Source organism: Centropristis striata, chromosome 10 (genome assembly GCF_030273125.1).
Source record: "Centropristis striata isolate RG_2023a ecotype Rhode Island chromosome 10, C.striata_1.0, whole genome shotgun sequence".
Taxonomy (NCBI): Eukaryota; Metazoa; Chordata; class Actinopteri; order Perciformes; family Serranidae; genus Centropristis; species Centropristis striata.
The window spans coordinates 39300979-39321151 of NC_081526.1; the positions used below are offsets into that span (position 1 = coordinate 39300979).

A 20173-nucleotide genomic window follows, 5' to 3' on the forward strand; every position below is an offset into this window, starting at 1 on the left:
GTTTTCAAATTCAGTTCGTTTTAATGAGTTTTTAGAGTGAGTTTGCTAGTTTTAGTTTAGTATTTTTTTTTTTGAAATGATTTAGTTTTAGTTTAGTTTTTATTAGTTTTATTTTTTTTGTAATGGGGTATTTGTTGGGTGGGAGATTAAAAAAGGTCACAGTTAGTTTAGCCTTTATTTCCTTTGTCTTATGGATCTTCAAAAAGTTGACAAAGATGAAAACGAAGGACATTTTCACTATAATTTTAGTTAGTTTTGTAACCACACAATACAGTTTCAGTTAATTTTAAACTCTCATTTTTGAGAGGACCGGCCAAAATGTCCCCACTCTGTTGGTTAAAAACATCTTCCGGTCCTCACTATGTAGGAAGTACAAGAACACACACACACACACACACAGAACTATGAGCTTTAATCTGCAGCTACAACCGCTGGTTGGCCAACCGAAGGGTTGCTGGTTCGATACTGAACCCCAGATTGCTCCCGATGCTGCGTTCATCAGTGTGTGAATGAATTCCTGCTGGTGGCAGGTGGCAGCGTTTAGGGTAGCCTCTGCCACCAGTATGAATGTGTGGGTGAACGGGTGAATGAGTCAGTCTGTAGTGTAAAGAGCTTTGAGTGGTGGCAAAGACACTAGAGAAGTGATATGTAAGTGCAGGAACATTTACCATTTATTTTGAACTAAAATTACTGCAGGATAAGCGGAGACGAGCACAGGGAAACAAAGAGTTAAAAAAAAAAAGAGGTAATAAAAATAAATGACAAATGAAAACAGAACAAGCGAGGAATTAATTGGTAGTGAAAAGGACAAAAATGTAGCTCAAGCTAACCTGAATGGAGGTGTACGGGTGATTATGATGATGGAGGTGTGTGTTATTGGTGGGCAATAGTTGGTTAAGATATCTACACATAAATCATAAACAGACACACCTTTTATATTTGTATATTTACAGTGTGAGGGAAAGAGGAGGGGAAAAAACAAAATGAAAGAAAAATCTAAACACATGCATCCTGTGTGTGTCTGAGGAGGATGGTGATGTTTAGTCTTAGGGATATTATACATTTATTTACATTTTGTGAAATATATTGCCGGGCATTGATGGATTACTGAATAAGGCCAATACAAGATTTGATGGAAAATCAAATCTGCTCATTAAGAAACTCATTCAGAAAAATGAAAGAATGCAAGTAAAAACAAAAACATTTTTAGGAATCCTGAGATTTCCTAGAAAAAGAAAACTGTTTTTCTCAATATTTTTAAAGGTTTCATGAATTGGAATTCTGGAAAAAAAATGTTTTGAGTTTGCGTAATTTATTTTGTTTGTTGAAAAACTGATCCAACTTAAAATAACTGAATGTTATCAGTCAGAAGAACAAAGTTCTGTGTAAATATTGCATGCTGCAGAATTATTGAAGCTTAAAACTTACTTTTTACCAAATAGTTTGGTTGTGTTTGTCACTGTATTATTCTCAGGTTTTTCTCCCATTTTTTAACTAATTTTAGCTTAAGACACACCTCACATCTTCATCCATGACTTGACCTTAACACTTGCTCGACAAAATAACACAAGTCACACAGATTAATTTACAAATGAAATCTTTATATTTTTTTCAAAAGAAATGAAGCCCATCCAAATCGATACCAAATTGAATTGTTGCCGCCGGTCGGCCCTGTATCCACACAAGGCAACAGGCTGCTGCTACAGGTCTTCTCTGCACAACTACAGTAAACAAGTCTTCATGAAACATGCTTGATTTTTCCAGATCATTTTTTTGCATTCAAAACATTTTTATTTTGGTAAAATCATACAATTGCACAGCTGAGTATTTCCCATGCAGTGCAGTAGCCTATAAGCTAATACAGAAAGCAAAGTCTACATCTAAAGATCCCCAGGGTTCTCAGGAGAATGTGGAACAAGTCTCTGGTTCTGCCCACAGAACCACAGAACCTGCCGTCCATCTGCAGACCTGCTCCACATCCAGGGAGAACTCCAGAGGTGTCATATATGCAAATACAACAAGGAGAATAAACCACATGTTTGTTTCTTTAAGGATTGCCATGTGCCAGACATTCACTGGAGAAAAATAATTATCAGGTCAAATTAGAGTAAAGAATGCACACAACAATTGGAGAATCTGAACACTTCAGCACTGATATGCTTAGGATTTCTTTTATATTTTGCTCTTTTGACAGCTTTATTCCAAACCTTGGCATGTTTGTTCAATTGCGTTTCAAATTTTGTTGACCAATTAATAGAATCTAATTGAGATGACCGGCCCTGAGGAGGCCCTGAAACAGCTGTGGATATTATTTACTGAGTCCAATGTATCTTAAACATTAAAAAGCTCACACTACCCCGAAATATATAAATTTCACGCATACAGGTGACATTCAACATTCAAGTGCCAGTGTTTTTTGTACTGTCTTTTGGTCAAGTTTCTGAAACTTTCAAAGAATCACTTTGAGGCTTACAAAAATAAATATTTGTCAAAAATGCTTAATAAATTACACAAAACTAGCAGCAAAAGTAGAATCTAGAAATCTGTGCAAATGGCTAAATTCCCCCCGACTGCTAAATCCCCTGGTCCCAAATAAATCCTGGTTTAAACGTTGAGAACCCTTCCCCTTTGTAAACAAGCTGCGTTTTTCACAATCTCCTCACACACAATATTTGGAAGCTTAAGGACACATATCCAAGACATCTATATAAAACTCTAGATGTGCAATAAAATAACTTTTGTAAAACTTGATGGGCACGACGTACAAGGGCCTACACACCTAAATCAAGTAGCACCATTCAATCAAGTTCTCAACACTGTCAGTGCATCCGCGTTTAGATCAATTTCTTTAAAAAAAGAAAAGAAAAAACAAACAAAAAAAATAAGGTTTCAAGGCACAACACACCCGATGAGAAAATTGGGAGCATTTTGAGGTCAAACGCCCCATCTCTCCTCCTCCCGATGGCTGCTCCTCTCTGAGAGGAGAAGCCTGCTCTGGCTCTAAGGAGCCACAGATTGATAGCGTGTGAGCAGATGAGCTCCAGAGGACCTGACAGTACTGGAGGAAGTGGACTCCCCCGTCTTTGGCCACCTCACAGTTAAACTACCAGCAGCAATGGTTGCCACCGACGCCGGCGATGCACTGAAAAGCGCGTCCGTCCCAAACACACCTCCTCGCTCTCTCTCTCTCTCTCTCTCTCCCTAGCTAGCTAACCCCAGTGGTCAAAGTGCTGCTCTCTAGCCCCGCTCTGTTTATTGATAAACCTCAGTGATCGTTCCTGTCTCTTAAAGATGAACCATGCCTCCAACGCAGCTTGAAAAGAGAAAACGTTTGTAATTAAGTTAAGCCTGCGACTCAGTTCACGTGTCTTTCCTCCTTGACCAAAAAACAAAACACTTGCAAGCGTAGAATACCATCTGGGCCTCGTGGTTGCCGGTTGATTCAGTAAACACTAAACACCACGCTGTGCCCTCCCGATGCTGTGGTCCTTTATGCGGCCATTTTGAACTTTCAAGATGGCAGGCATTTTTTGTTTTGATACACATTTGTAGAGAAACAATTCAAAAAGAAAAATCAAAAAACTGACAAGAGTTTTTCAATTTTGCACACACCTGCACCAAAAATGTCTCAAGTAAAAATAAACAAAAAACACCGCCCACTTAACGTAGCTAGCACTTGGTAACACACTAGCTGCCGTAACACTGTCAAGTCAATTGAAAAAAGTGGAGTAACAAGTTCCAGCAGTGATTACTCGTTTGAACCTCAGCGACTGTTGGCACTGAGCTTAATGACTTGTGTGTTTCTTAAGATTACAATAGGAATGGCTATTTCAAAGACTATCATATCCATAAAAAGGAGCCTGTCCAGGATAGAGTGAGCAAAAAAGAAAAACAAATGTAACTTTGTCCCTTAGGATTAAAATACGGTTGCTTCACAGAGTGGCCCAGTTTGTGTTAGACATAGTAATGGCTCCATTAGCTGTTTGACTATAGAAAAGGCTACATGATGATCCTGCAATAAATTTGAAGTTCAAATGGAATCATGGCTCAGAGCCACAATACCCCAGTGTTTGCCAAGGTTTGATTAAGTCCAAGCTTATTTTACCTTTCTAATATTTTTTCACCAAACAAAATAGTAAAATCAAATTTGAGAGCTCTTGGCCATGTTCATCTGGTGAAATGAAAACATAGATTTCCTGTCTAAATTCCAAAGGCACAGTACATTAACATACAAATGATCCTCAGGTTATTCGATTGGGTATTTTTTCCACAAAAAGAACAAAAATACTTTGAACAATGAAAGCCCGAAGTTGCTATCGGACAATGCATGTCAGCATCCATGCTCACTCTGAGGTGTGCGAATCTCTGCGTTCTCCGGTGCGTTGCACGTGCTGGTGACTTTCCTTTGCGTCGTGCTGCACTTCCTTTTTGAGAGAAGCGAATGGCAGAGAACCAGGGTTGGTAATGTACTGTGTGTCAGTGAAGCTACACAGGGAGGGTTGTTATGGTCTGGCTTTAAGTTAACATGTGGTTTCCATTGGGTCGGGTTGGCATGGCAACCTATTCCTATGGCGTCTAGTTGCCCCACCAATCCACACTACCAGAGTGGCTGTAATTTCCTCCGTAGCCATCGTTGCCGTAGAAGTTGCCACCAAAGCCACCTGGGAAGGACAAAGGCACGAGTCAGCAACAGTTTCATCTCAGTCAGACTGATGCTCACGTCTTAGAACTGCATGCTTGGAATATGTTTCATCCATTTTTTCCCTACCAACTTCTTTCATAAGTTTTCAATCCAAAATTCTACCATATTTGTCCTCTTGGGGCACACATTACTGTACATATCTCTACTGTATATATTTCTATAACTGTATATATCCTATAGCATATTCAATTCATACCTGCACTATATTTATACTCTGTATTCATATGTAAATACCTTGCACTTTACTACTCAGCACTTCTGGTTAGATGCTAAACTACATTTCGTTGTCCTAGTACTTGTACTCTGTTCAATGACAATAAAGTTGAATCTAATCTAAAAAAAAAAAAACATTACCTTTCTAGTAAACAAAAGGGTTTGTACAGGTTTATTAATATATAATAAAGAGTATTACTAATATTTATAAGCTGTTAACACTACTTTTGTTTTGAATATTTAATTCTAGCTATCTGAAAATATTTTTATTTCGTATGTGGTTCATGAAACACCAGATTACATTTTAAGTATGAACATGAAATCAGAATTAAAATTACAACCTCCAGTCTAAAAACATTGGGCCATTTTTTAATGTTTAAGACGCAAATAAAGAATTCATCACATGGGTGCTGATGTATGTTAATTATTAAAATGTTTCATAACATATCTGACTGGTTTAAGCTTATATACTGAAGAGCAAAACTGGAAATCAACCCAACTGTCTACACTAGAAGTGTTGCTTTTATTTTAAGTTTGTGACAGAGTGAAGCCAGTTAAAGGCTGGATGAATCATCTCCTTACCTCCCCCAAAGCCACGGTTTCCTCCATGGCCTCCAGTGTTGCGTCCACCCCGGTTGCTGCTGAAGTTTCCGGGGCCTCCTGATGTCTGACGGTAATCTCTGGCTCCAAATCCTCCAGCGAACCTTCACAAGAACACACGTTTGTTAAAGAACACGGTACAGACTTTCTGAAGGTGCAAGTTAAAAGATCTGAAAGTGTTTAAGCTGCAACGTTGTTTAAAAATGGACATGTTCAGGGTGAAAGCAGCATTTCTTCACCTCTTAGAGCGTCCCCGGGTGCTGCTCTTGTGCTGGTGCTCGTAGGCCAGGCTCTCAAGCCAGGAGGGAACCTCCTGCTTGGCCTCCACCAAAATGTCCAGCAAATCTTTGGTTATGTTGCTGTTTTTGTCGTTAAAGAACGACGTGGCCAGACCTGCACACAAACCGTTGTAAGATTATATAGTCAAATACTGAAAAGGCACAAGAAAAACTGGTTTAAAAAGAAAAAAAGGGTTCATACCAAGATTGCCCACACGTCCCGTACGGCCAATACGGTGGACGTATTCCTCAATGTCGCTGGGCAGATCAAAGTTAATGACGTGCTTCACATTGCTGATGTCCAAACCTCTGGCAGCCACCTGGAAAAGCACAAGAAAAATACCATGTTTTATATTCTTACTTAAAAATATCAAGATGAGATCCCAAAAAAGACCTTACAGTCAAGAGAATCATTTAGAAAATGGTCTCATTAATTATGGAGCTCCAGTTATGCTGATAAAACCTGCCAACAATGGTCAATAAAGCCAAAGCCAGTTTCCTCCATGACCCAGTTGGCTTGGGGTTTTTCTCTCCAACCAAATAAAGTAAAAGGCTTGTTATAAACATCTTTTTTGCAGTTTTTTGAAAGAGAAATAAAAGGTAACAAATCTCTTACAGATTTATTTAAGTTCTTGTAGTTTGCCAACTTGGGACTAGATAAAAAATGGATCTGGCTCATTCAGAGTTATGATACTGTAATATAGCACTCTGGGGTATCAATCTAAGGTCACATTGTTTGTTTATGAGCCCAGACAGAAACGTATTGCAAACGCTAGATATAAAAGAGTTTTTTTTAAAGTAGTTCACATGAAAGCTATTGATTATCAGGAATGGGAGAGAAAGAATTAAAATCGGATCTTAAAGCCAAGCATCGTCATCATGTGTCTGGTTTTATCAAATCCCAATCAAAAGAAGCCAGACAATTCACCGTTTAAAGACCTCAGATAGCAGAAAAAGGAGCTAGGATAACTTACAGCTGTAGCCACCAAGATCGGGCAGCGTCCGGAGCGGAACTGATGCAGAGCTTCTTCTCGGTCTCTCTGGGACCGGTCTCCGTGGATGCTGGTGCAGGCGTAGCCCTCGTGGTACAGGAAGTCCTCCAGAGCATCGGCTCCTTTCTTTGTTTCCACAAACACCAGAGTCAACGAGTCTTTGCCTGTGTAGCCGGAGACAAAAGAGGAGGAGAAAAAAGGGGGAGGAGAGCAGGATAAAGAGCACGAAAGGAGAAAAAAAAATTATATAAATTTGATAACTGTGATATGGATATAGATGATATTTGTAACTGAACAATGGGAGAAGGAACTTAAACTGTCAAAAGGCCAGGAATTGCAAGATCATGAAGTGAAAGAAAATCAAAAACCAAAATGACAACTTAGAAATGGAGACATGGGTTGTATAAGGAGCTTTACATTTACTGACAACCATTAATTGACAACATGTTGAGTTTTTCTGCACACAGTACCGAAGATAACTGCATATCTTAATTATGTTTAAACTAAGGATGTCTGGTACCGTCCTTCGGATTGGTTTAGGACATCCCTAGTTTAAACAATTATTCAATTGTTAGGTTAAATGCTATTAATGGCTATCAGAATAAAAAGCTTGAGATAATAAAATGGTTGAGGGGGTGATGGGATAGGACAGGCCATTCCAGGTCGCACCATTGGTAGATAACCCTGCAGCTAACTGCTTTGCCAAAGCACTCTGGCACAAGCCAGGAAACAAGATATCCATCAAAGCTCCATCCCCTCCATATTACACATTTACAAAGCCCAGATCAGCCCAATTACACCGGCTACATTGTTTAGGTGGAAAAGTAGGACTCGCCCATTTCCATGCAGTTGCCAACCCAAAGCCTCTTTACCCGACAGCTAAGTGTTTACCAAGGCTGTCTATGACAGAGATAACACATCTGCTTGCATCCCTCGCCATGGAAACAGAAGAAAAACATGTCACGTCTTTGGAGGTAAAGTCAAGATGGCTCTAACAGAATTTAAGGTACTAAGGGAAGCAATTTACAGGTATATAATGGCTTTGTTCTACCAGTGGGATTATAACTTTATCCTAGTCTTTATAGCTGAACACTTTGACTAGGTAACTGACTACGTGGTCTGAGCCGTGGATCCCTGCAGGGTTCAGTAGTCAGTTAACTAGTGAGACCATGTGGTCTGAGCCATGGATCCCTGCAGGGTTCAGTAGCACCAAGAGTTCTGCACCAAGTGTTCAACCAGGTTGTGCTAGCAGAACATAATGTGATTTTAGAGGGCAGTGGTGCCGTTTTCTACATTTAAATGCCCAAATACCATACATGACACCAACTTATGCTTTATGACTAACCCAGTTGGATCATAGAAAAAAAGGTCTATAATCAACGAATGCTCACTATGAGCAGAGTGAGATGCTAGGAGGGTGAGAAGAACTAGTAAACTGTAAACTAAGCTAAGGTCAGCCAGGTAGCTGTGACTTGGCTATGAGGCATGGAACCATTTGTTGGTTGATTCATAACATTAACTGATGGAACAACATGATACATGACCAAGAAGCTCAATCACATCATGATGTCACGTCTGTTTAGGCCAATTCCCAGCGCGCATTAATTCCTCTGAATATTCTGTACAGTGGCATTTAAATAAAATATGGTACTGTGGATTCTTGTCCCTTGTGGCAGTAAAGGGATCTGATCCACATCTACAGAAACTGCTGTATTGGGTTGACTGGAGTAACAGATTAGTGCCATTAAATCTGTCACAGCCATCTGACTCATGGAAACTGAGAGCTCTTTCTATGACAAGCAGCCAACATGGCCATGTTGAGCCAGCTGACCCCAATGCTGGTGTGGATAGCACTCTAATGGCTGACATGGACTCCCTTTTCAGTGGGGAGGATTTGAGTCAATACAAGGTCTACACAGTGCAAGGCAAATGTTATTGTTGGTTCTACAAGCTCTTATTGGAAATGAAAGGAGAAAACAAAACTGAGGCAGCATATCAGCTGGGGAGCAGAGGGACAGGATGAGCTGTGGGATGTGATGTCTCTGGCTTGTGGGTCAGAGTGAAATTATGATATGTTCACACTTACCCGGTTTCTCTGGGGCCTCTGTCACATTTTCCTGAACCTCACTGGGAATAACTAAGATAAAACCAAACCGGCCAGTAAACGTAAGGCTTCTCAGTACACAGATACAAAAATCATTTGGAGAAGCAAACCCATTAAAACACGGCAAGTTATTTCTGTGACTGCTCCCCCGCTGTGTGAAATTTTCTGTTGATATTTTATCTTTCGCTTCAAGGTCTTGCTATAATGACCAACATTTGTTAGCAGAGATGTAGCAAAGTCAATATTAGCTTGATATGGGGCAGACCGACACACACAGGATGATGGATTAGAGCCCGATGTGACCTTCATGAGAGGCAAAAACCCCAAACATTCTCATTAATGTGTATGCATTTTTTACCTGTGGCATTGAGCAGGTCGAGGAGGAAAGACCTCTTGTCGGTCTCCTCCACCCAGACCACCTTCTGGGTGATGTTTTCTGAAGTGGAGCCAACACGGCCCACTGCCAGGAAAATATAGTCCTCCAGGAAGTCACGAGCCAGGATCTATGCAAACAAATCAAATAGATAAGTATGCAAAAAATTACTTTTAGGTATTTTCAACCTAGAACACATTTAACCATGTTTTTGTTTCCAAGTGACAAATAGGGAAACGTTTCTGAAGTTGGTCCAGTATTGAATAAAACTTGTAGCATAAGAGAGTGGTAGTTGTCATCATACTGGAATTTCTTACTAATATAATCACTGTAGTAAAAATGATTTTCTTCGTTATTAAATCAGCTGGAGAAGAGAACAGATAAGTAGATAAATAGAAGTATCAATACTGCAGAAAATCAGTATTGGAACTGTTTCAAATATGCAATATTGACACTACAGCACTAGGACAGAGTGCTGGCGGAGTAGCAGAACGTTTGTTCACCTTGTGTTGCAAAGACTCCAGGCCAACTATCGTAATATAAAACATCTTATTAACAGGCAATTTAGATGGGAGCAACATTTTGGTAAAGAGACCTTTATCAGGTTATATCTTAATAATACTGTACTGAAACATTGTTTCCAATAAATCTTCTAAAACTACAAGTGTAGAAGACAATGTGGGGATTTGTTATACCAACACTGTCATCTTATATTTCCAATGTCAATATTCAGCTGATTTTTAACAATGGGCAAGAGGCCTACGAGCGTTTTCAGAAGCAGATTTCTCTTTGAACAGGATAAATTAACCAATAAATAACCTGTTTTAAAGAAGTTGTTGTCCCCCATTAGTCAATTTGACACAAAAACAAGTTTCCCTCCAAACAAGATTAATTCTATTTTTGACTGTTCAACATACCTGGATTTCCTTGGGGAAGGTGGCGCTGAACATCATGGTCTGTCGGATGCCTTTGGGTGGCATCGTGTCCTGTTCCACGATGCGTCTGATCTGTGGCTCGAAACCCATGTCCAACATGCGGTCAGCCTCATCCAGGACCAAGAAGCTGCAGAGAGGTTTCATATTTAATAATTACACAACGACATCCTGGAGTCACATGCTTCAATGAAGAAAAAAATTCTCAATCCTTCTGTATATACTGACTTGCAGTAGTCCAGACCGATCTTGCCCCTTTCCATCATGTCAACCAGTCGTCCAGGTGTGGCCACCAGCAGGTGGCAGCCTCTCTCCAGCTCCCTGATCTGCTGGCCGATATCTGCACCGCCATACACCACACAGGGGCGCACACGAGAGCGATAGGCAAACTAAAAATATAGAAAAAGGGAAGTGATTTAGCTCCATGAGACATTTTAAAGGTTAACAATTTTATGTTGCATGTTCATGTCTGAGCTCACCTTTCTGGACTCATCGTAGATCTGCAGAGCCAGCTCTCTGGTTGGAGCCAAGACCAGGGACATGGGGTACTGCTTACGGCGGCCATACCTTCCATTGTCCTGAGGACAAAATTCATTTATTAAAACAAAAACCACATGGCAACACAGGATGTATTCAGTTAATGATCTTTCCTGCCCAGTACCTGTCCGCCACCCTTGGCAGCCTGCAGGGCGTCTCCTGGACCTTCGCTGTAGATCTGACTCAGCACCGGCAGCAGGAACGCAGCGGTCTTTCCGGAGCCTGAAACACAGTGAAGGTATAACATACAGTTCCTGTATTCAGACTCCCTAAAACTAATACAAAACCATTCAGACAAACATCGCAAGTTAAATGCTACTAAAACCTTTACTTTATTTTTGAAGTGGTATATTAAGAGATAATGTGAGAATATAGAAATACCCACCAGTCTGTGCGCAGGCCATCAGGTCTCTTTTGGTCTTGATGATGGGGATCGCATGCTTCTGAACTGGGGTGGGACGAGTGTACCGACTCAGGGCGATGTTTCCCATAATGATCTCCCCCATGTCCACATCATGGAACTGCACAACAATCACACATGCCGTAAGTAAAAGACCAAAAAGTTCTAATAAAATCTTCAAATCTTGTAATGAATTAATATAGAAAAACAAATGAAAGTCCACCTTGAAGAATACTCAAGCTCTGCTGGGTATAGACTTACGCTTTCAATGTGGGGCGGGCAGTTGCTTCCGGTGGCCTCCACAGGAATGTCATCGTATTTCTCAAAGTTTATCCCAGTGTTGCTTGCAGAGAAAAGCTCACTGCAAAGTGAAGTTTTTTGAACATTTAGATCAAACGCACAAGATGGGTGCTATTGTTTTGTCATTTAATAAGAAAACCTGTGTCTTACTGTTCCAGGCGCTCATTGGGAGCAGTGGGCTTGGACCAGTCCTCGTCTCTGGAGTCGTCCTGCCAGCGGCTGTTTCCTCCACTTGAAAAGCCCCCGCGCTCATATCTGGACACATCGTTAAAGCACAGGAAGAAAACTTTTAACGTCTGATATCAAGCAGGACAGTATCGTCACTATTAATAATGAAGTTGAATTTCAGTTGAAAATCTAACAACTCCACACACCTTCCTCCTCTTGAGCCTGACCCACGGTCATTGAAGAAGGCAGACTTTGACCTGTCGTTGCGTCCGCCAAAGCTGTTGTACGCTGCATCCCGAGGAGCTCCTCCCCAGTTACCGCCGCCGCCACCATCACCACCAAATCCTATAAAAATGGATAAAGAGCCCATCAGTGCCACTCTTTTCGTAAAGAAATGTCTTTAGATGGTGCCACTTTCTTACCAAAAGTGGGGCAAAGACCATTCCCTTAACTGTGAGTGTACCCATAACGTTTTTAATTATCTATAACTGACTGCAGGTCCATAAAGTCTCTGTAGTGTAGTAGCTTTCTGATATAACTGTATAAACAAGGGTGGGGGAGGGCGGAGCTTCCATTTTAACTACACTGTCTAAAAACCGGAGCTACATGTAAACATGTTATGGCTCAACAGGGTTTTCCCACCTGCATTCTGTAATGGTTGATTAAACGAGCCTCCACCCCTGTTACCACGGTAGGCGCCACGCCCACCTCTATCATTGCGAGGGGGTCCTCGGCCTCCAAAGCCCCCATTTGTGCGGTTGTCATGGTAACCATTCACAAATCCATTGCTGCGTCCGCCGTCCCATCCAGGTGAATCTTCACGGGAAGAAACAGAAAACAAAATAAGAGGCTTGGGAGCAAGAGCATAATGCTGCAAATATTTACATATGTGTCAGTATGCAAATAGATATGTTGCCATAGTCCTCACTAGCCACTGGGCTAACTGATTATTTTTAGACTAATTTATTGACAGGTGGGATGCAAGCAACTCCCAAGTCAACTAAACCCTGGGCTGAAAGCTTGCATAACTACCAGCAAAGCTCCACGATTTGTCAAAAGCAAATTCTACATCTGTACAAGAAGAGATAGATGCAGACAAAGGTTTTGGGTAAATAATAGAGGCCACTGCCTCACAGACACTGGCTTTGTTATTTGGGTAGGATGACTTGCACACAGAGTCCCAACTCTGCCTGTATGGGACATTTACCACAATGGTCTACCCAGCTGAAGACACTGGCTGTGTCATCCTCCCCACCAGTGGCCACGCTGGCTGAGGATAAGGCTGAGGGGGGGCAATGGACAGCTAGCTCTGCCATGGTACAGCTAGCTTAGTAGCTGAGGCTAAGTCATGCCACAACAGAACTAAGGGGCAGCCATACAGATCTGGCCAGAGATCAGTCTTGCATTGAAGAATTGGTTCAGCCAAAAATGGCTGATTCTAGATCTGAGGCAAGGATCTTAATGTTCTACCTGTGGGCCAACAGGTATACGCTTCAATCATGGTGCCCCAAGCACAAGGGAAAACCTTGTAATGCTTCACATAGGCACACATCTAGATGTGTCCCACGCTCTTTGTCTCCGATACTGATCTGAGTAATTAAATTTGTTACTATGCAAACACAACACAAACACACAGTGTCTGATATCTAAATAAGTTCAAGAGCTACTATGCTGAAGACATGGGGTTTTGCTCCGTTTGTGGAGTATTTGAGGCCTCTCAGAGCTGCATTGCTTCATGGGCAAACTACAAATTAAGATGTAGCATTCAAACATGGCCACTGTTAAGGGTCTACCACACTGCTTTTGTTAATGCAAATGCTCAGACCTATTTAGTAAATAAAGCAATTGTTTAAATCAACTGCAATACTGCATCCGAATTGTAGTTGGAATTTATTCACTCGGACTGGTATCAAGACACAAATGATGCATGTGCACCTTGCAAAAACTGCTCAACACACCGTGCAGCAGTGTCACAGCCTGGCTTTCAGAGACAGCAACGCAGATGTCAGTCTACATCAAACCACCAAAATAAACCAAAATAAAGTATTAAAAACAAACCTCCAAGCAATGTTGGATTGACCACCATGAACTGGTGTGTGGCTATTGATAAATCTATTGACTATTTTAGTAAGTTGAAGTAAGTTGTAAGTTGATTTATCTCAACAAAGCCAACACCAACATTTTTACGTTCTGTGTAAAGAAAATAATCGCCATCCATCGCGATCAAGACAAGCAGCACGAATGTGTTATATCAGTGTGTTTGGATGCCAATGTAGGCTCGCAAAGCCAGGAGCAACATTTGCAGGGAGACGGTGTAGTTTGCTATTGTCGTTATTACACTTGCTGAGTGGAGACGTATACAGACGCATTCAGCAAATACATGGCTCTCCAGCCTGAGGAAAACATGTAAACATGTTCGGAGACAGTTCGCAAGTTGAAGCAACTGCGAACCAGCACCACCCCAGCAAAATAACTGGTTGGTGTCGGTCGAAAGCAAGACAAAAAAAAACATGGATTTAAGAAGAAGATTTGGAAGTATTAGCTACAACTGATTTGGTGAATCAAACACTGCTGGGAGAAGGAGAATATGTCCCCTAGCAGTCTTGACATATTCCAGGCGAGTCCTTTTGATCATGCTGCCAGGTGTGCGACACTCTTGACAGCAAATAAAAAACATTCTGCAGATGCTTGTTCAGCAACCTGAGACTGCCCAACTTCAAAGACTACATGTTCCACGATTCCTTTGGCTTTCTGTACCCAAGAGCACCATTTGTGGTAAAAAATGATTTGACAGTCTCTAGACTGACATATTAAATTCACAGACCAAGCCAGTTAAAATGAATGCCAAGGAGAATACCTAATAATCACTCTTCTTTCAAACAACCACACAGAAACAAAACACCCCTTTTAAGAAACTACTGTTCAGGAGTGTTCAACCATGTGCCTGGTGACTGTGCAGGTTTCTGTTCCACCACAGTGTGCACCAGTGGACTCAAATGGTTATTATTGCTTCACACAAGACAAAAGTAACTAATCAGAAGCTGGAGTTGTTGGTTGTTGGAACAATAGCCTGTATGCACTCAGGTTCTCAGCACAGCATTTAATAATCCCACTTAGTACTTTTCAGTGGTATGCTGTGGGCAGATGCAAATAGCTACAAGGTCTCTGAAGAACTCAATAGAACTGAGACTTTTGATTAATAATGAGTGGGAATGAGTTGCTAAAATAAATCCCTACTTTGATTTAAAGGCTGTAACTAACAAGAGGTTAAAGGGTATGAATGGTTCAACAGTGCAAAAAGAGGAATACTTTGATATTTAATTTACTGCTGACATCTCATTAGTAGGACAGCCACTAGTGATGCAATGCAGAGTCTTGAAGGCACCATCACCATGCATGAAAAGCAACTTCATTTGCAAGCTTTCACAAACACTGTTAGGCCCAGATTTCTGCTGCTTTTTTTTCAAGTGACCATGACAAAGCAAGGGTACGTTTGTTACGCCCCGGTGTTCAGCTATTTTTACTGTGAAACTCTGCCAACATTTAGATGGCTTGGCATGCAGGTAAAGATATACCACATCTGTTTCGCCAACCCCCACTGAAGGCATGGTAAAAGGCAAGCTCTTGAGAGGCCAGTCTTGGGTAACCTGAGCAAAGGTAGGGAAGCAGGCTATAAAAAGACTCACCCATAATTACTGACTCATGCAGTATGAGTGTTGGGCTTGACTTTACACTAATAGTTACCAATCTTACAGTCATCCCATCCTGCAGTACAGTTATTTCTGTCTCTTTGCTGACACTCTGCCTGCCATGACTGTGGGCACTGCTTAAAAGAAACTTTGGGGGACATTGCAGGTGAAATATGGGCTTTCATAGACAGTGAAGAAAATCATTTAAATGACCTTTTATGCCTACACACATTAAATATTAAATTTGCCATAATTAAAAAAAAGCATTAACCCAGCAAGCATATGCTTACATCAAACTTCTCTTGACCTATAACAGTTATTTCTCATTTTGAATGCAAGCATCCCAGCAGAGAGAAGCACATCAATTAATCATGAGCCCATCATTAACTTTTACTGTGAAGTGTATAGCTCTAACCCTCTTTGCACTGGCTTTGCTGGTGTGTAAAATGGCTATTTCATGCATCTGGAAATGCAGGTTGCCCTCAGCGAAAGCAGACAGAAGGGACTTACAGAGATTTACTGGTGCCATTGAATAACCGCACTGTCTACCAGCGGAATAAGCATTTCCTGCTGTGGAATAAGAAAACAGTAAAACGAGAAAAACGTCAAGTGTGCAATGACACAGTACCATTATTTCAAGTTTTTTTTAATGTAAAAATATCTGGCCAATTGAGCCAGACACTGCTTGTGTCTTGATTTAACACCTTTAAGAGGCTTAAGAACCAAAAAAACCCACCTCATCCTTGCTACAAAAACATTCTTAAAAGTCTAAAAAGATGTAAATGCTACAAACAACCCACCAACCCCATACCCCTTCATCAGAGCAGCCAACAGCTAGCACTCCTCTTGTTAACACATGAGACAAAAATAAACTTGGGATAAGATTACCAATGAAAATACTTACTGAATATGGGAAAATGAGAATCGGGTATTTTTTAAATTTGCCTCAGTCTCTCATTTATGATCAGTCTGGGGTGAAAATTCCAGGCTACAGCCATTTTACAGTACCACTTGCCCTACTTTACCCATGCCAAAATAAGCTATCATGCACAGACATAGAAAACCTACTTGACATGATGTTCTCTCCTCATTCTGTGCACTTGAAAAATGAGACTAATGTCCTTAACAGTCCTGTGGGCTGAAGCAGCAGCAAAAAGTACTGCTAAACTGTCATTTTAGTCCTGACTGGTAAAGATTAATCGGTTGAGGAATAATTAACGCCTCACGGTTTATTTTAGTTGAGAAACAAATAGTGCCTCACCGTGCTTGCTTTTACCACGCTCTGATGGGCTTTTAATATTTGGAAAACCCCACAAGTCAAACCTGTGTTGATGGTTTGTCTGTGGTTGAGTCAAACCGTTGGATTATCTTACCGTTCTTAGATGCATCTTTGTTTCTCAAGTGAGGTGGAATGTAACGCCCTGGGTGGAGGAAAAACAAACATGTAATATGCCATTTCCAACTAAACACTAATTTATGACCATTATAATTGCCATTGTTTAACTAAAGACACTATGCAAGAATCTTAACTCTCAGAACTTTTATTAAGGCTCTACAGTATAAACCACTGCTTTTCCTCAAAGATAAATACACGAAAGTGTTTCCCCTACGGGAATATTATACTATTTTGAAAGCTGCATGTGTTTAGCATCAGGACGTAATTCAGATCATTGGCACAGTTGAGCGTTTTTGCGATTAAAACTTCAATTGTAAGCTAATGTTAGCTCGCTGCTACCGAGCGACAAGCAACAGTGTGTCTGATCACCTCTGACCAGGTCGCTACCATTTTTTTATATAAATAACATAAGCTGATTTAGTTTGTTTAATAAAAGGACAAGATTTAGACCTGTTCTACATGAAAGGTAACACTGAATGACTTCTGTTGTGATCTGGCGCAATACAGAAAACAAATTAACTTGATCATCAAGGGGGCAGTGGTGCCGTTTGGGGCAGTGGGTGCCCCCTTAAAGTAATGGTAGGAAACTTTGCACTACAAATATTGTAAAATGAATCCTATTTGCTGGAGGCAGTGGCTTAAATTCGTAACTTTAATGCAACCATCCATACAGGCGTACAAAATGTTAACAGTTCGATACATGGAGGATAATGTAACTGATAAGTGTAATCTGCTTTGTTACTTACTGCCAGTTCCTCCGCCTTGTCCGTCAGCAGAGTTCAAGTCTAGGGCAGCAAGCTGCAAAAAAAAGGGACAAATTTATGAATATTATTTGGTTTAAAACCAGTTGAGCATTCACTGTGAGTTTAAAATAACCAATAACAGATCATGACGAACACCCCAATGACTATCACTAAAAGAACATGATGTTCAATAAAAATATTTTGAGTAGTTATACAACTTGATATTCAGCTATTCACTGCATTTTGCACTTCGGTTTTTACATATTTGTGCCCAAAACTAAAATATCACCCCCCCCCCCCCTTTACATTTTCAAAAGTCATATTGTTTGGCTGAAAGGTGAGTCTTTCATAGCATGCTACATTTGGTTTTTGGGCACATGGGACAACTATTGTTGTAAGCAGACTCCAATATGTGTATAGAAAACACAGTAGTTTCCATGTTTCCATTAGTAAGAAATGGCTCTTCACAGAAACTACAAAAGGGGCAAAATCGAGTATTCAGTATCGCTGGATAAATAACAAGCTTTATAACAACGACATGCACACATGAGATGTAAATTCATAATGTGAGGGGATTTTTTTTTTCTCTCTAAAAAAATAAAAATAGAAGAGACTGACTTTTGATCAAGTATAACTCTTGATGTAAAGTCATAATGTTACTGTTAGATACTTGCACAAAGTATCTCTACACCAGTTAGCGACTCCGGTTTAATAGGAACAAAAGCTGTGACGTATTTCCATATCATAAACTCTTCCTTACGCACTCTGGGTACATTATGTGCTGATTAAATCCCCATGTCGACATGGTTACGTCTGTGAACATAGAACAGGGAATTGCCGACAAACTCAATGGATAAAACAGAATAATTTAACCCTGTAGAGTCCGTGAACGCACCGGCACATTACTTCTCCATGACGTGAAGACATAAAAATGAAGCAACATTTAAAATCCTGCGTATAGAAATATAATTTAAGATCAGATTGTATGTTTTACTTTGTTTCTTTTGGGTTCAACATCTTATCAAGTAAGTCAAAGTTAAAAATTAATTATCAGGACATGAAAAACTGACACCAACACGGAATGGAAACGATTTTTAACAGATTATTTAAAGGACATAATAACATTTCAGAGGGTTATAACAGGTTTTAATGTATGATTACAGTGACACAACTCGTTCTAAATGATAACAGTTTCATGATTCGTGAACTTTACAGCTCAACAACTCAAAAACATCAATGGTGGCTAAAAAAACGCTGCCAACATTTTCTCCTGCGCCACGTTTCAGGCTGAGCAGGCCCAGCTAGCATTAGCATTAGCTAGCCGGGGCTAGCTCGGTAGCTACCGGCAGCGAGGTAATGTTAGCCAACCTGGTAATTTTCCACTAACTGAAGAGCGTTTACACAACAGGCTAGTTACATGACATTATGTAGCTTGGCTTAATGCCGTTGCTAGGCGTTATAACCGGGGGAAACACGAGAGAAACAGCCGTTAGTTCGGTGCGCAGTGACGCTCTCCGCCATCACAATCCGCACCGCGACATCACACCTCCATTTTAGCAGCCGCAGCGTTAGCTTAGCCGGCTAGCTAGCGTTAGCTTAGCTTAGGCTAGCGGCTTAGCTACCGCTTTCTGTCCTAACTACATGTGCGTAGCGGAAAAATATCACATATTATACCAGACAGGAAAAGATAAAAAAGGACTCACCTGCTGATCTAGACCGTGTGGATTATCAACGACCACATGACTCATAACTAAAGAGAGTAATGGGGATTATTTGAGGAGAGAAAGGGTTTCTTTGTTAGCACCACCCGGCTATTCCTGCTACGTAAAAAGTCCTCTTTCTGTACAAATTACGACCTTGAACCAACGGTTTACCTGTAGAGTTAGCTTAGACGATTACGTTTACTTTAAATAAATAAAACGACGTTTGTTATAAATATAGATTTTCGCTTCAAGTTTCCAAATGAAAAGGTGACTGTGGAGCTGAACGGGACTTCTCTGCCGGCAGGCTGACCGTGGTGGAGTGAGCCAGGAGCGGCAGGTAGCGCGAGATATCGCCGCGGTACGCAGGGACCAGCGGGCTGCTCGGGAAGTATCGCGAGAATTCGTTTCGCCTCGGATTGGTGTAATGAGACACGGAGCGGGCAGGTAGCGCGAGATATCACCGCGGTACGCAGAGACCAGCGGGCTGCTCGGGAAGTATCGCGAGAATTCGTTTCGCCTCGGATTGGTGTAATGAGACACGGAGCGGGCAGGTAGCGCGAGATATCGCCGCGGTACGCAGAGACCAGCGGGCTGCTCGGGAAGTATCGCGAGAATTCGTTTCGCCTCGGATTGGTGTAATGAGACACGGAGCGGGCAGGTAGCGCGAGATATCGCCGCGGTACGCAGAGACCAGCGGGCTGCTCGCCAAATATCGCGATGCTTCGTTTCGCCTCGGATTGGTGTAGAAGAAGCAGCTATTTGTGGACACACGGAAACAATAATTACAGCAGCGGTGGAAGAAGTGTTCAGATCTTTTACTCAGTGGCGGTTCTCCACAAAGGCTTCTTTACAGGGGCCACTGCCCCTGTGAAGAAGCCTTTGGCCCCTGCTGTGGCCCCTGTGTCACATTAGTAATAAAATGATCAATTTATAACAATGAACAATGGAACAATTCTAATCTTTTTTTTGTTCAAACAATATCTCATTGTACACAAAAGAAACCCAGAATGTGTACATTGTAGAATAGTTTAACTCTATGGAGT

At 41.1% G+C, this 20173-nt stretch overlaps 1 protein-coding gene across 8 annotated transcripts; it reads right to left on the reverse strand.

Moving 5' to 3' along the window:
• Window positions 1–1580: 1580 nt before the first annotated feature.
• Window positions 1581–19456, reverse strand: ddx3xa (DEAD-box helicase 3 X-linked a). 8 transcript variants are annotated; one of them, XM_059343404.1, is made up of 21 exons: window positions 19302–19434; window positions 19131–19177; window positions 17431–17482; window positions 16662–16709; window positions 15799–15858; window positions 12242–12415; window positions 11806–11944; window positions 11582–11686; window positions 11393–11492; window positions 11117–11252; window positions 10856–10953; window positions 10674–10772; window positions 10423–10583; window positions 10180–10324; window positions 9248–9392; window positions 8872–8922; window positions 6768–6949; window positions 5996–6113; window positions 5755–5908; window positions 5498–5619; window positions 1581–4661 (listed from the first exon to the last, which is right to left on the reverse strand). In XM_059343404.1, the coding sequence occupies exons 2-21, from the start codon at window positions 19173–19175 to the stop codon at window positions 4576–4578; spliced, it is 2220 nt and encodes a 739-aa protein (XP_059199387.1). In that variant the 5' UTR covers window positions 19176–19177; window positions 19302–19434; the 3' UTR covers window positions 1581–4575. The 8 variants fall into 8 exon arrangements, with proteins under 8 accessions (XP_059199387.1, XP_059199390.1, XP_059199386.1 ...); XM_059343407.1 differs by having other exon boundaries at window positions 12308–12415; window positions 19131–19456; XM_059343403.1 differs by having other exon boundaries at window positions 19131–19456.
• Between the last annotated feature and the right edge of the window lie 717 nt (window positions 19457–20173).